The sequence below is a fragment of the Mustelus asterias genome, unplaced genomic scaffold (assembly GCF_964213995.1).
Source record: "Mustelus asterias unplaced genomic scaffold, sMusAst1.hap1.1 HAP1_SCAFFOLD_3643, whole genome shotgun sequence".
NCBI lineage: Eukaryota > Metazoa > Chordata > Chondrichthyes > Carcharhiniformes > Triakidae > Mustelus > Mustelus asterias.
Window position 1 is genome coordinate 568 of NW_027593588.1, and position 16933 is coordinate 17500.

Below are 16933 nucleotides of genomic sequence, written 5' to 3' on the forward strand. Positions count from 1 at the left end.
GACAGGATAGAGAGAGAGAGAGAGGACAGGATAAACTTGTTTCCCTTGTTGGAGAATTCTAGAAGTGGGGACAGAGATTCAGGGTGAGTAGCAGTCGGTGTGGAGGGGACGTGGGGAAGAACTGTTTCTACACAGAGGGTGCTGGGTGTCTGGGATTCACTGCCCCAATTGGTGGGGGAGGCAGAGACCCGAAACTCTTTTAAAAAATACCTGGATCTGCACTTTGAGTGCTGCAAGCTACAGGAGTATGGGCCAGGTGCAGGAAGGTGGGATTAGAAAGGGCTCCGCGGTGTCCTTGGGCTGGCACGGGCAGGATGGGCCAAATGGCCTCCTCTGTGCTGTAATATTTCCATGGTTCTCTGGTTCCAGTTGAACCTGGAATGAATTCAATCATCAGCAGGCATTGGGAGGGAGCGGAAACGGGGCGCTGGGAACAGGCTGAGAACAACAACAGGACGAGCTGAGTGTCACCAACCTGCAGTTTGTTGCCACAGGTGATTCTGTTACTGGCAAAGGAGAAGATCAGGCGGCCTTGGCGAATGTTTCCCCCGCAGCGGGGGTCATTCAGGTGGAAGGTACGGCTGGAGAAGCCGGCATCAAACAGCATGCAGCGGGAGAGAGACACACTGCTGTTCTCACCCTGGCAGCTCAAACCAGCATCTGGAACAGAGAGAGAACATCGATTAGAAAGCAGCCACTACCACGAGGGCCAGGGAAAGCTCCAGGGCTCTGCAGGATACCCCGGGGCTCTGCAGGATACCCCAGGGCTCTGCAGGATACCCCAGGGCTCTGCAGGATACCCCGGGGCTCTGCAGGATACCCCGGGGCTCTGCAGGATACCCCGGGGCTCTGCAGGATACCCCAGGGCTCTGCAGGATACCCCAGGGCTCTGCAGGATACCCCGGGGCTCTGCAGGATACCCCGGGGCTCTGCAGGATACCCCGGGGCTCTGCAGGATGCCCCGGGGCTCTGCAGGATACCCCAGGGCTCTGCAGGATACCCCAGGGCTCTGCAGGATACCCCAGGGCTCTGCAGGATACCCCGGAAGATTGACTTTAGAAAGAGTTCCCGACAGATTTACCAGACAGTTTGTTTTGGGGAGTCAGGAGGTGAGTTACTCTCCGCAGGATTCCCAGCCTCTGACCTGCTCTGGGAGCCACAGTATTTATACGGCTGGGTCCAGCTCAGTTTCTGGCCAATGGCAACCCCCAGGATGTTGACAGTGGGGGATTCAGTGACGGTGACCCCCAGGATGTTGATAGTGGGGGATTCAGTGACGGTAACCCCCAGGATGTTCACAGTGGGGGTTTCAGTGATGGTGACCCCCAGGATGTTGATAGTGGGGGTTTCAGTGATGGTAACCCCCCAGGATGTTGACAGTGGGGGTTTCAGTGATGGTAACCCCCCAGGATGTTGATAGTGGGGGGATTCAGTGATGGTGACCCCCAGGGTGTTGATAGTGGGGGTTTCAGTGATGGTGACCCCCAGGATGTTGATAGTGGGGGTTTCAGTGATGGTGACCCCCAGGATGTTGACAGTGGGGGTTTCAGTGATGGTGACCCCCAGGATGTTAACAGTGGGGGTTTCAGTGATGGTGACCCCCAGGATGTTGATAGTGGGGGATTCAGTGATGGGAATGCCATTGGATGTCAGGGTGATAGTTAGATTCTCTCCTGCGGTCCGTGATTGTCCATAAGACACAGGAGCAGAATTAGGCCACTCAGCCTATCGAGCCTGCTCTGGTATTTTTCTCATCTCCATCCTCTTGCCTTTTCCCCATAACCCCTGATCCCCTTATTAATCAAGAACCTATCTATCTCTGTCTTAAAGACACTCAATGACCCGGCCTCCTCTGCGGCAAAGAGTTCCACAGATTCACCACTCTCTGACTGAAGAAATTCCTCCTCATCTCTGTTTTAAAGGGTCGTCCCTTTAGCCCGAGGTTGTTCCCTCTGGTTCTAGTCTCTCCCACTCATGGACACATCTTCCCACACCCACTTTATCCAGGCATTTCAGTATCCTGTCAGTTTTCATCAGATTCCTCCTCATCCTTCAAAACTTCAGATCTGATGCTACAGAACAGAGGGAGATCTGTCAGGCGCACCTCCCACTCCCCTAGAAAACCCTAACCCCCACCCCCCCATCCCTGGAAAATCACGCGCTCCCACCCCCCCAGCGATCCCTGACTACCCAGCTAATCTCCACTCCCCAGCCCAACCGATCTCTGCCCAAATCCCCCAGCCCTGGCCTGGCCAATGGGCATCGCTGGCTGGCCAGCATTTATTGCCCTTCCCTAATTGCCCCCTTGAGAAGGGGGTGGGTGAGCTGCCATCTTGATCCCGCTGCAGTCCCCGTGTGGTGTAGGTCCACCCACAGTGCTGTTAGGGAGGGAGTTCCAGGATTTTGACCCCAGCGACAGTGAAGGAACGGCCGATATATTTCCAAGTCGGGATGGTGAGTGACTCGGAGGGGAACCTCCAGGTGGGGGTGTTCCCAGGTATCTGCTGCCCTTGTCCTTCTAGATAGTAGAGGTGGTGGGTTTGGAAGGTGCTGCCTAAGGAGCCTGGTTGAATTAATGGGGCGGTTCGGAGGATCCAAAAACCACACAGGGTACATTCCTTAACCCGATGTAGATTCTGGAAGGTTCTGTGTCGCGTTAGTGGCTCTATCCTGGGATTGGTGAACAAATCCATCAATTGCACTTTCTGGAATGCCTGAAGTGAGGCAGCTTTCCGTGGAATTGTGGACGCTCGAATTCTGAGCATACGTTCCCTCAATCTTATTCCTCACACACCTCACCTTAACACGGAGAGATGATTTGGATAGGATAGGCATGTCACACCCTCTCAGCTCCCCTCACACCCGAATTGAGGTTCCTCCAGGCCCGGGTATGTGATGGGGAGGGGGATGGGGGTTGGGGGGGGGGTTGGGGGTTCTCTCGGTGCGACCCACACAGGCTGCTGAATGGTTGTGACTGGGTTACAGCCCCTCCCAGTTCAAGGTGCACGTGTTGGTCCCAGATGGGGCAATGCAGCCCCCTCCCTGCTGGGTGCAACCCCGATGGCCAGTTTTAGACACCGGGAGAGCGCCCAGCGCAGTGCCATACTCAATATCGCCGGAAAGCTGATGTTCCGAGACCCACCTCCACTCTGAGACCCCAGAAACCCGGCCTTGGCCCACAATCTCTGCCTATTCCCAGTCGGAGAACGGAACTAATGTGTGACAGTGTTATTAATAGCGAGAGAATGGGTGGAATTTTCCCATCCTCCGCCGCCCCACGGGAATCGGAGTGGGTGGGACATAGGCCAGGCAAAGGTCCGCTGGCCTCGGCAGGGATTTTCCAGTCCTGGGGAGAGTGCGGCTGAAAAACCCCACCCAATAACTTCAGAACAGAGTAACTCAGAGGAGGAATCATTCAGGAAAATAACAAGCTGGCAACTCTTTGGGCTGGGAGATTTTAAACACTGTTCTATTGGTTTTTAACCTTCAGATTAAACAGTTGGAACAGTCCTGCGCCTGAGCACCAATCAGCAATGAATTGAGTCAACAAAGAACAAAGAAAATTACAGCACAGGAACAGGCCCTTCGGCCCTCCAAGTCTGCACCGACCATGCTGCCCCGACTGAACTAAAACCCCCGACCCTTCCAGGGACCATATCCCTCTATTCCCATCCTATTCATGTACTTGTCAAGACACCCCTTAAAAGTCACTCCTGTATCCGCTTCCACTCCCTCCCCCGGCAACGAGTTCCAGGCACCCACTACCCTCTGTGTAAAAAATCTGCCTCGTACATCTCCTTTAAACCTTGCCCCTCGCACCTTAAATCTGTGCCCCCTAGTAATTGATTCTTCCACCCTGGGAAAAAGCTTCTGACTATCCACTCTGTCCATGCCTCTCATAATCTTGTAGACTTCTATCAGGTCTCCCCTCAACCTCCGTCGCTCCAGTGAGAACAAACCAAGTTTCTCCAACCTCTCCTCATAGCTAATGCCCTCCATACCAGGCAACATCCTGGTAAATCTTTTCTGTACCCTCTCCAAAGCCTCCACATCCTTCTGGTAGTGTGGCGACCAGAATTGAACACTATATTCCAAGTGCGGCCTAACTAAGGTTCTATAAAGCTGCAACATGACTTGCCAATTTTTAAACTCAATACCCCGGCCGATGAAGGCAAGCATGCCGTATGCCTTCTTGACTACCTTCTCCACCTGCATTGCCACTTTCAGTGACCTGTGTACCTGTACACCCAGATCCCGTTGCCTATCAATACTCTTAAGGGTTCTGCCATTTACTGTTATATTTCCTGTCTGTATTAGACCTTCCAAAATGCATTTCCTCACATTTGTCTGGATTAAACTCCATCTGCCATCTCTCTGCCCAAGTGTCCAACTGATCTATATCCTGCTGTATCCTCTGATGGACCTCATCACTATCCGCAAATCCACCAACCTTTGTGTCATCCACAAACTTACCAATCAAACTAGTTATATTTTCCTCCAAATCATTTATATATATTACAAACAGCAAAGATCCCAGCACTGATCCCTGAGGAACGCCACTTGTCACAGCCCTCCATTCAGAAACGCACCCTTCCACTGCTACCCTTTGTCTTCTATGACCGAGCCAGTTCTGTATCCACCTTGCCAGCTCACCTCTGATCCCATGCCACTTCACCTTCTGCACCAGTCTGCCATGAGGGACCTTGTCAAAGGCCTTACTTCTTAAACAAAGGAACATTGGCTATTCTCCAATCCTCTGGGACCTCCCCTGTAGCCAGTGAGGATACAAAGATTTCTCTCAAGGCCCCAGCAATTTCCTCCCTTGCCTCTCTCAGTATTCTGGGGTATATCCCATCAGGTCCAGGAGACTTGTCTACCTTAATGTTTCTCAAGAACCCCAATACCTCCTCCTTTTTGATCTCAACATGATTCAAACTATCTACACATCCTTTCCCAGACTCATCATCCACCAAGTCCTTCTCTTTGGTGAATACTGACGCAAAGTACTCAATATCGCGCCCATTTCCTCTGGCTCCACGCATAGATTCCCTCCCTTGTCCTTGAGTGGGCCAACCCTCTCCCTGGCTACCCTCTTGCTCTTTACATATGTATAAAAAGCCTTGGGAATTTTCTTAATCCTGCTGGCCAAGGCTTTATCGTGACCCCTTTTGGCCCTCCTTACTCTTTGCTTAAGTTTCTTTCTACTTTCCTTGTATTCCACACTTGCTTCGTGTGTTCTCAGCCTCCTAGCTTTGACAAATGCTTCCTTTTTCTCTTTGACTAGGCTCACAATATCTCTCGTTATCCAAGGTTCCCAAAACTTGCCACACTTATCCTTCATCCTTACAGGAATGTGCCGGTCCTGAATCCCTATCAACTTACACTTGAAAGTCTCACACAAGCCAGATGTTGATTTGCCCTCAAACATCTGCCCCCAATCTATATGCTTCAGTTCCTGCCTAATATTATTGTAATCAGCCTTGCCCCAATTTAGCACCTTCACTTGAGGATTACACTTATCTTTATCCATCAGTACCTTAAAGCTTACTGAATTGTGGTCACTGTTCCCGAACTGCTCCCCTACTGAAACATCGACCACCTGGCCGGGCTCATTCCCCAATACCAGGTCCAGTATGGCCCCTTCCCTAGTTGGACTATCTACACACTGTTTCAAGAAGTCCTCCTGGATGCTCCTTACAAACTCTGCCCCATCCACGCCCCTAGCACTAAGTGAGTCCCAATCAATATTGGGGAAGTTAAAATCTCCCACCACAACAACCCTGTTACTTTTACACCTTGCCAAAATCTGCCTTCATATCTGTTCCTCTATCTCCCGCTGGCAGTTGGGTGGCCTATAGTAAACGCCCAACATTGTGACTACACCTTTCCTATTCCTGAGCTCTACCCATATTGCCTCGTTGTATGAACCCTCCGAGGTGTCCTCCCGGAGTACAGCTGTGATATTCTCCTTAACCAGTAGTGCAACTCCCCCACCCCTTTTACATCCCCCTCTATCCCGCCTGAAACATCTGTATCCTGGATTGTTAAGTTGCCAATCCTGTCCTTCCCTTAACCAAGTCTCTGTAATAGCAACAACATCATAGTTCCTGGTACTAATCCAAGCTCTGAGTTCAGCTGCCTTACCTGTTACACTTCTCACATTGAAACAAATGCACTTCAGTCCACCAGACCCTCTCTGATTAGCAATCCCACCCTGCCTGCTGTTTCTCTGGGTCTTACTGGCCCGACTCTCTGGTTCCCCTTCAGCTAATTCACCTTTGCTTTCGTTCCCTCCCCCCGCCAAACGAGGTGTATTGGGAAGTCGATGTATTGGGACAGGAATTGGTGACAGCTTACCAAAGTTCTTGCTGCTCTCACTGTCAGACACATTAGAGCAACGACAGCCATATTTACCGGACCGCAAACCGCAGCTCTCCCACTCGGTGCAGAACTCTCCGGAACATGGGTCTGGCCAGGCTGAAGTATCTGAGAAACAAAAGGTTTGTGTTGGCGAACTCCCCGATCCACTGACAGAGACCATCGCTGTTACCCAAACACAGTGCATCAAACTGATCTGACTCTGTATCTACCCCCGTCCTGTACCTGTCCTGGGAGTGTTTGATGGGGACAGTGTAGAGGGAGCTTTACTCTATATCTAACCCCGTGCTGTACCTGTCCTGGGAGTGTTTGATGGGGACAGTGTAGAGGGAGCTTTACTCTATATCTAACCCCGTGCTGTACCTGTCCTGGGAGTGTTTGATGGGGACAGTGTAGAGGGAGCTTTACTCTGTATCTAACCCCGTGCTGTCCCTGTCCTGGGAGTGTTTGATGGGGACAGTGTAGAGGGAGCTTTACTCTGTATCTAACCCCGTGCTGTACCTGTCCTGGGAGTGTTTGATGGGGGACAGTGTAGAGGGAGCTTTACTCTGTATCTAACCCCATGCTGTCCCTGTCCTGGGAGTGTTTGATGGGGACAGTGTAGAGGGAGCTTTACTCTGTATCTAACCCCGTGCTGTACCTGTCGTGGGAGTGTTTGATGGGGACAGTGTGGAGGGAGCTTTACTCTGTATCTAACCCCGTGCCGTGCCTGTCCTGGGAGTGTTTGATGGGGACAGTGTAGAGGGAGCTTTACTCTGTATCTAACCCCGTGCTGTACCTATCCTGGGAGTGTTTGATGGGGACAGTGTAGAGGGAGCTTTACTCTGTATCTAACCCCGTGCTGTACCTGTCCTGGGAGTGTTTGATGGGGACAGTGTAGAGGGAGCTTTACTCTGTATCTAACCCCGTGCTGTCCCTGTCCTGGGAGTGTTTGATGGGGGACAGTGTAGAGGGAGCTTTACTCTATATCTAACCCCATGCTGTTCCTGTCCTGGGAGTGTTTGATGGGGGACAGTGTAGAGGGAGCTTTACTCTGTATCTAACCCCATGCTGTACCTGTCCTGGGAGTGTTTGATGGTGGACAGTGTAGAGGGAGCTTCACTCTGTATCTCACCCCGTGCTGTACCTGTCCTGGGAGTGTTTGATGGGGACAGCGTAGTGGGAGCTTTACTCTGTATCTAACCCCGTGCTGTACCTGTCCTGGGAGTGTTTGATATCATGATGTGGAGATGCCGGCGTTGGACTGGGGTAAATACAGTAAGAGTTTTAACAATGCTAGGTTAAAGTCCAACAGGTTTATTTGGGAGCAAATGCCATTAGCTTTCGGAGCGCTGCTCCTTCGTTAGATGGAGTGGATATCTGCTCGCAAACAAATCCCCACACCCCCACTTCTTGCCTTCAAACAACCGCACAACCTCAAACAGACCATTGTCCACAGCAAGCTACCCAGCCTTCAGGAGAACAGTGACCACGACACCACACAACCCTGCCACAGCAACCTCTGCAAGGCGTGCCGGATCATCGACACAGATGCTATCATCTCACGTGAGAACACCATCCACCAGGTACACGGTACAGACTCTTGCAACTCGGCCAACGTTGTCTACCTGATACGCTGCAGGAAAGGATGTCCCGAGGCATGGTACATTGGGGAAACTATGCAGACGCTGCGACAACGGATGAATGAACACCGCTCGACAATCACCAGGCAAGACTGTTCTCTTCCTGTCGGGGAGCACTTCAGCGGTCACGGGCATTCAGCCTCTGATCTTCGGGTAAGCGTTCTCCAAGGCGGCCTTCACAACACACGACAGCGCAGAGTCGCTGAGCAGAAACTGATAGCCAAGTTCCGCACACATGAGGACGGTCTAAACCGGGATATTGGGTTCATGTCACACTTTCTGGACACAATACACATCTCTTTAACCTGTGCTTAATGCTCCCTCCACTCACATTGTCTGTCTCTTTGAGACTTGGTTGGTTGTAAGCATTTGCATTCTAATCAGGATTCTGTAACTTGATTTTGTGTCTCTGTGCCTTGTTTGTGAGCAGATTTCCACTCCATCTGACAAAGGAGCAGCGCTCCGAAAACTAATGGTATTTGCTCCCAAATAAACCTGTTGGACTTTAACCTGGTGTTGTTAAAACTCTTACTGGCTCAGAGCCAGAGATGCAAGTCGGTGTGGACAAATTTTCCACGGCTTGTGACAACTTTGGACTCACCATCAACATTAAAAAGACCGAAGCTGGGGGTTCTTTGTACAATGGGTTTCAGGATGCCCTCGACATAGCCGGAGAGGTTCTCGCACAGGGTCCCATTGCCCAATACGATGGGACAGCCGGGAGCACTTCAGCGGTCACGGGCATTCGGCCTCTGATATTCGGGTAAGCGTTCTCCAAGGCAGCCTTCGCGACACACGACAGCGCAGAGTCGCTGAGCAGAAACTGATAGCCAAGTTCCGCACACACAAGGACGGCCTCAACCGGGATATTGGGTTCATGTCACACTATTTGTAACCCCCACAGTTGCGTGGACCTGCAGAGTTTCACTGGCTGTCTTGTCTGGAGACAATACACATCTTTTTAGCCTGTCTTGATGCTCTCTCCACTCACATTGTTTTGTTTCTCAAAGACTTGATTAGTTGTAAGTATTCGCATTCCAACCATTATTCATGTAAATTGAGTTTGTGTCTTTATATGCTCTGTTTGTGAACAGAATTCCCACTCACCTGAAGAAGGGGCTTGGAGCTCCGAAAGCTTGTGTGGCTTTTGCTACCAAATAAACCTGTTGGACTTTAACCTGGTGTTGTTAAACTTCTTACTGTGTTTACCCCAGTCCAACGCCGGCATCTCCGCATCATGACTATCAGTCTCTGCTCAGTGTTTGATGGGGACAGTGTAGAGGGAGCTTTACTCTGTATCTAACCCCGTGCTGTACCTGTCCTGGGAGTGTTTGATGGGGACAGTGTAGAGGGAGCTTTACTCTGTATCTAACCCCGTGCTGTACCTGTCCTGGGAGTGTTTGATGGGGACAGTGTAGAGGGAGATTTACTCTGTATCTAACCCCGTGCTGTGCCTGTCCTGGGAATGTTTGATGGGGACAGTGTAGAGGGAGCTTCACTCTGTATCTAACCCCGTGCTGTACCTGTCCTGGGAGTGTTTGATGGGGACAGTGTAGAGGGAGCTTTACTCTGTATCTAACCCCGTGCTGTACCTGTCCTGGGAGTGTTTGATGGGGACAGTGTAGAGGGAGCTTTACTCTGTATCTAACCCTGTGCTGTACCTGTCCTGGGAGTGTTTGATGGGGACAGTGTAGAGGGAGCTTTACTCTGTACCTAACCCTGTGCTGTACCTGTCCTGGGAGCCTTTGATTGGGGACAGCGCAGAAGGAGCTTTGCTCTGTATCTAACCTGTACCTGTCCTGGGAGTGCTTGATGGGGACAGTGTAGAGGGAGCTTCACTCTGTATCTAACCCCGTGCTGTACCTGTCCTGGGAGTGTTTGATGGGGACAGTGTAGAGGGAGCTTTACTCTGTATCTAACCCCGTGCTGTACCTGTCCTGGGAGTGCTTGATGGGGACAGTGTAGAGGGAGCTTTACTCTGTATCTAACCCCGTGCTGTACCTGTCCTGGGAGTGTTTGATGGGGGACAGTGTAGAGGGAGCTTTACTCTGTATCTAACCCCGTGCTGTACCTGTCCTGGGAATGTGTGATGGGGACAGTGTAGAGGGAGCTTTACTCTGTATCTAAGTGGACATCTTGTACAGTATTCATGTAGGTGGACAAATTGATGCGTTGGATAAATGGTTTTATTGAAATTATAGATTTGATTGACATGAATTTTAATTTGAGATTATTTTCCAGTTGGTGAATACAGTTGGTGGAGAATGAATTTGGAGAATTATTGAATGAGATTGTATTGAATTGTTGTGGACACTCACCGAGGAGATTAGCTGGACATGAGAAATGTTCAATTGTTTCTGATATAGTTTCGAGAACTGTGAATTTTACCTGGGTTTGTTGGTGTGATGGTGGCTGGAAAAGATTGAAGGAATCAACATTATCAACATTCCTGTTCACTGGTGGTTAGCAAGCACAGATTAACAATGCAGTCATTCCATTCACAGAGGACCCAGAACATTACAGGACCAGGCCCTTCGGCCCACCATGCCAAGGCTGGATATAGCACTTGGGGCAAATGGGATCAAAGGATGTGGGGAGAAAGCAGGATTGGGCTATTGAGTTGGATGATCAGCCATGATCGTAATGAATGGTGCAGCAGGCTCGAGGGGCTGAATGGCCTCCTCCTAGTCCTGTATTCTATGTTTCCAAGCCTGTGTTGACACATGATACCTTTCTAAACTAGAGACCTTTTGCCTCTACGCGGTCCCTATCCCTCTGTTCGCTGCCCATTCATGTATCTGTCCAGGTGCCTCTTTCCCGCTGCCTCGGAAAAGCAGCCAGCATAATTAAGGACTCCACGCACCCCGGACATTCTCTCTTCCACCTTCTTCCGTCGGGAAAAAGATACAAAAGTCTGAGGTCACGTACCAACCGACTCAAGAACAGCTTCTTCCCTGCTGCTGTCAGACTTTTGAATGGACCGACCTCACATTAAGTTGATCTTTCTCTCCAGCCTAGCTATGACTGTAACACTACATTCTGCACTCTCTCCTTTCCTTCTCTATGAACGGTATGCTTTGTCTGTATAACACGCAAGAAACAATACTTTTCACTGTATCCCAATATGTGTGACAATAATAAATCAAATCAAATAAACGTTGCTATTGTATCTGCTTCTACCCCCTCCTGTGGCAGCGCATTCCAGGCACTTACCACCCTCTGTGTAAAAATCTGCCTCTCACATCTCCTTTAAACTTACTCCCTCTAACGTAAACTGCGTCCCCGAGTAACTGACATTTCTACCCTGGGAAAAAGACTCCAATTATCCATTCTATCTGTGTCTCTCAGCATAAACCTCTATCAGCTCACCTCCGACGTTGCAGTGAGAACAAACCAAGTTTCTCCAACCTCTCCTCATAGCTAATGCCCTCCATACCAGGCAACATCCTGGTAAACCTTTTCTGTATCCTCTCCAAAGCCTCCACATCCTTCTGGTAGTGTGGTGACCAGAATTGTACACAATATTCTAAATGAGGCCGAACTAAAGTTCTATACAGCTGCAGCATGACCTGCCAATTTTTATACTCTGTGCCCTGACCAATGAAGGCGAGGGTGCCGTACACCTTCTTAATCACCTTATCCACTTGTTGCCACTTTCAGGAATCTGTGGACCTGAATGCCCAGATCCCTCTGTATGTTAATGCTTCTAAGGGTTCTGCCATTTACTATATATTTCCATCCTGTATTAGACCTTCCAAAATGCATCACCTCACATTTGTCAGGATTAAATTCCATCTGCCATTTCTCTGCCCAAGTCTCCAGCCTATCTCTATCCTGCTGTATCCTCTGACAATTCTCCTCACTATCCACAACTCCACCAATAAAAGCAAATTACTGTGGATGCTGGAATCTGAAACCAAAAGGGAAAATGCTGGAAAATCTCAGCAGGCCTGGCAGCATCGGTAAGGAGGGAAAAGAACTGACGTTTCGAGTCCAGGTGACTCTTTGTCAAAGCTAAAAGGCAGAGAAAGTGGGAGATATTTATACTGCAGGGGGAGGGAATGAAAGATGAGTCATAGCCGCAGGAACTCATTGTAGCAATGGGTACCCTCATGGGTCCTAGCTACACTTGTCTTTTCATGGGGCATGTAGTCCTTGTTCCAGGCCTCCCAAGGTCCCCTCCCACAACTCATTTACCGGTACATTGATGACTATTTTGGTGCTCTCGTCCAGGCCTGGAAAAATTCATCAACTTTGCTTCCAGTCTCCACCCCTCCATCACCTTCACCAGGTCCATCTCAGACACTTCCCTTCCCTTCCTTGACCTTTCTGTCTCCATTTCTGGCAATAGACTATCTACCAATATCCACTACAAGCCCACTGACTCCCACAGCTATCTGGACTACAGCTCTTCACACCCCACATCCTGTCAGGACTCCATTCCTTTCTCTCAGCTCCTTCGCCTCCATCACATTTGTTCCAATGATGCCACTTTCCAAAGTGGTGCTTCTAATATGTGCTCCTTTTTCCTCAACTGTGGATTCCCATCTACAGTTGTCGACAGGGCCCTCAACAGCGTGCGGTCCATCTCCCGCGCCACGACCCTCACCCCCTCCCCTCCCTCCCAGAACAAAGATAGAGTCCCCCGTGTTCTCACATTTCACCCCACCAGCCTCCACATACAAAGCATAATCCTCCGCCATTTTCACCAACTCCACCGTGATGCCACCACCAAACACATCTTCCCTTCACTCCCTCTGTCAGCATTCCGCAGAGACCGTTCCCTCCGGGATAACCTAGTCCACTCCTCCACGACCCAACATCCACCACCGTCCCCTCATCAAACATCTTTGACAGTTCCTCAAAAAGCTCATCAAGTTTGTGCGACACGACCTTCCCCGCAGAAAGCCATGTTTGTCTACCGCTAATAAATCCATACTTCACCAAGTGTGAGTAATTCCTGTCCCCAAGAATCCTCTCCAATCATTTCCCTACCCCTGCCGAAAGGCTCACCAGCCTGTAATTTCCCAGATTATCCCTGTTACTCTTAAACAAAGGAACAACATTGGCTGTTCTCCAGTCCTCTGGGACCTCTCCTGTAACTAAAGAGGGTACAAAGGTTTTGTACAAGGCCCCAGCAATTTCCTCCCTCGCCTCCCTCAGCATTCTGGGATAGATCCCATCAGGTCCTGGGGACTTGTCTACCTTAATGCTTTTCAAAACACCCAACACCTTTTTTCTACTGATGTGCCCTGGAATATTAACATCCTCCTCCCTCGACTCACCCTCCATTATGTCCTTCTCCTTTGTGAATACCGATGCAATCTATTTGTTAAGAACCTCACTCACTTCCTCCGGCTCCATGTGGAAGTTCCCTTCTTAGGCTTTGAGTGAACCTACCCTGTCCTTGGATACCCTCTTATTCCTTTTATGTGTATACAACGCCCTGGAATTTTCCTTAATGATGTTTGTCACAGACATTTCATGGCCCTCTTTAACCCTCCCAACTCCTTGCTTAAGTTCTTTCCTGTTTTCTTTCTATTATTCAAGAGCTCCGTCTGTCTCAGTCTGGAATAAACTCAGTGACTGAAATGAGAGGCATCGAGACTGGGGAATTCCAAAGATTAATGACTTCCTCTCCAATAAAATCCACTAAATAAACCTTTCTCAGATACTCCCTCTGTGACCAGACACCTGGGAATTTTCTAAATGTTGCTGGGAGTTTGATTTCCTCCATAAATGACTGTGGATTGTTGAGGTTGGAGTAACAGATGAATCATTGCTCTGTTACCAACCCTCTGAGTGAGGCCAGCCTTCCTACATTCCTGAAAGCAGCCTCTGGCTCTGGCCTGACACTCCCCTGCTGGGAATACCTACAGCGAGGCACACACCTCGCTGTCAGCGTCTTCTCCGCTGCGCTTTGTTTACACTGCGAGTGCCGTCTGCCCTCACTCTGCCCTGGCCACCTTCTCAGTATCGAATGGAGAGGCGCCACTCCTTAGCCCCTGAGGAACAGGAACTGCAGGAGGCCATTCAGCCCCTCTATCCTCTTCCACCATTCAATCAGTCCATGGTTGATCAGATTATGGCCTCAACCCCACCACCCCCACCCCCGTACACTGACACCCATGTGAGGTCTACAATCAGTCCAATAAACATCTCCCTTGGTGAAAATTTGAACCGACAATCGCAATGGAGACGTATCTCACCCAGGCCCTCTCCCCCATCCTATCCCTGTAACCCCACACATTTAGCATGGCCAATCCACTTAAAACTACACATTTTGGGACACTAAGGGGCAATTTAGCATGGCCAATCCACCTAACCTGCACATCTTTGGACACTAAGGGGCAATTTATCACGGCCAATCCATCTCACCAGCACATCTTTTTTTGATTTATTTATGGGACATGGGCGTCGCTGGCTGGGCCAGCATTTATTACCCATCCCAAGTTGCCCTTGTTGTGGCTCTGGAGTCACATGTAGGCCGGACCGGGTAAGGACGGCAGATTTCCTTCCCTAAAGGACATTAGTGACCCAGATGGGTTTTTCTGACAATCGACAATGCTTTCATGGTCATCAGTAGATTCTTAATCCCAGATATTTTTTATTGAATTCAGATCCCACCGTCAGCTGCGATGGGATTTGAACCTGGGTTCCCAGAACATTCCCCTGGCTCTCTGGGTTACTGGTCCAGTGACAATACCACCAGGCCATCAACCTCCCAGAGATGTGTTTGGACACATCTTGTGAATTGAAGGGTGTGTGAGAATAAGGGGCACTCAGTTAGATCTGAGATGCAGAGAAATGTATTCACTCCGGAAGGTTGTGGATCTTTAGAATTTTCCAGCGCACAGCTCTGCGGATTTCCAGAGTTTATTCCAGACTGAGACTGTTGGGATTTCTGGACAGATTTGGAAGTGGATTGAGGTATAAGATCAAACATAGAAACATAGAAGATAGGAGCAGGAGGAGGCCTTTCGGCCCTTCCAGCCTGCTCCCCCATTCACCACCATCATGGCTGATTATCCAACCCAATAGCCTCATCCTGCTTTCCCCCCATAACCTTTGACCCCATTCGCCCCAAGTGCTATATCCAGCCGCCCCTTGAATACATTCAATGTTTTGGCATCAGCTCCTTCCTGTGGGAATGAATTCCACAGGCTCACCACTCTCTGGGTGAAGAAATGTCTCCTCACCTCCGTCCTAAATGGTCTACCCTGAATCCTCAGACTGTGACCCCTGGTTCTGGACTCCCCCCACCATCGGGAACATCCTCCCTGCATCCACCCTGTCTAGTCCTGTTAGAATTTTATAAGTCTCTATGAGATCCCCCCTCATTCGTCTGAACTCCAGTGAAAACAATCCTAACCTAGTCAATCTCTCCTCACACATCAGTCCCACCATCCCCGGAATCAGCCTGGTAAACCTTCGCTGCACTCCCTCGAGAGCAAAAACATCCTTCCTCAGAAAAGGAGACCAAAACTGCACACAATACTCTCGGTGTGGCCTCACCAAGGCCCCGTATAATCGCAACAACACATCCCAGCTCCTGTACTCAAAACCTCTCGCAATGAAGGCCGACATACCATTTGCCTTCTTTACTGCCTGCTGCACCTGCATGCTTACCTTCAGCGACTGGTGCACAAGGACACCCAGGTCCCGCTGCACACTCCCCTCTCCCAATTTACACCCATTCAGGTAGTAATCTGCCTTCTTGTCTCGACCTCCAAAGTGAACAACCTCACATTTATATTGAAGACTCAAGGGCTTCCTCCTGTTCCTACTTTTTAGATAAAGAATAAATAACTTTCCGGGTCTTGACGCTGCTGTAACCTACAAGCCACAAACCTCTTTCCCACTCACTCAATCCCGCAGCACCATTTCACCAGAGCTTGGACCAATGAGATGGAGCTGGTTACAATCAGTCCCTTATTCAATCTGATTACCTTGGGCAGCCTGGGATGTGTTGAACACTGCAATAAATCAGAAACATTCTTCAGATCATTAAATTTAACAATTGCATTCATGTTTTCACCTTTATTCTCACAGACCCAACCTCAGTAAAGAGGTGCGAGAGCTGGTGATGTACTGGTGACATCACAGAATCCCCACAGGACAGAAGGAGGCCATACGGCCCATCCAAACTTCACCAACAACAATCCCACTCACGTCCTATCCCCATGATCCCATGTGTTTACCCCACTAGTCCCCCGATATTGAGGGACAATTTAGCATGGCCAATCCCCCTAACCTACACATCTTTGGACACTAAGGGACAATTTAGCATGGCCAATCCACCCTAACCTACACATGTTTGGACATTAAGGGACAATTTAGAATGGCCAATCCCCCTAACCTGCACATCTTTGGACACTAAGGGACAATTTAGCATGGCCAATCCCCCTAACCTACACATGTTTGGACACTAAGGGACAATTTAGCATGGCCAATCCACCTAACCTGCACATCTTTGGACACTAAGGGACAATTTAGCATGGCCAATCCCCCTAACCTACACATCTTTGGACACTAAGGGACAATTTAGCATGGCCAATCCACCCTAACCTACACATGTTTGGACACTAAGGGACAATTTAGCATGGCCAATCCCCCTAACCTACACATCTTTGGACACTAAGGGGCAATTTAACATGGCCAATCCACCTAACCTGCACATCTTTGGACACTAAGGGGCAATTTAACATGGCCAATCCACCTAACCTGAACATCTTTCAGACTGTGGGAGGAAACCGGAGCACCCGGAGGGAACATACACAAATTCACGGGGAGAACATGCAAACTCCACACAGACAGTGACCCAAGCCGGGAATTGAACCCGGGTCCCTGACGCTGTGAGTCAGCAGTGCTAACCACTGTGTCACCGTGCTACCCCTATCATCGGAATAGATGTCCAGGTTAATAGTCTGAGG

At 49.7% G+C, this 16933-nt stretch overlaps 1 protein-coding gene across 1 annotated transcript in view; it reads right to left on the minus strand.

Annotated features, from left to right (window-relative positions):
* Positions 1–375: 375 nt before the first annotated feature.
* LOC144490698 (alpha-tectorin-like) overlaps positions 376–16933 on the minus strand; it is a gene marked incomplete at its 3' end in the record, with an annotated part of 25533 nt that continues 8975 nt past the window's right edge. The window contains exons 2-5 of the mRNA XM_078208404.1: positions 15950–15976; positions 10389–10412; positions 6358–6486; positions 376–660 (exon numbers count right to left, since the gene is read on the minus strand). Of these exons, the coding sequence (XP_078064530.1) occupies positions 376–660; positions 6358–6486; positions 10389–10412; positions 15950–15976 (465 nt within the window). The remainder of the gene's footprint in view (positions 661–6357; positions 6487–10388; positions 10413–15949; positions 15977–16933) is intronic.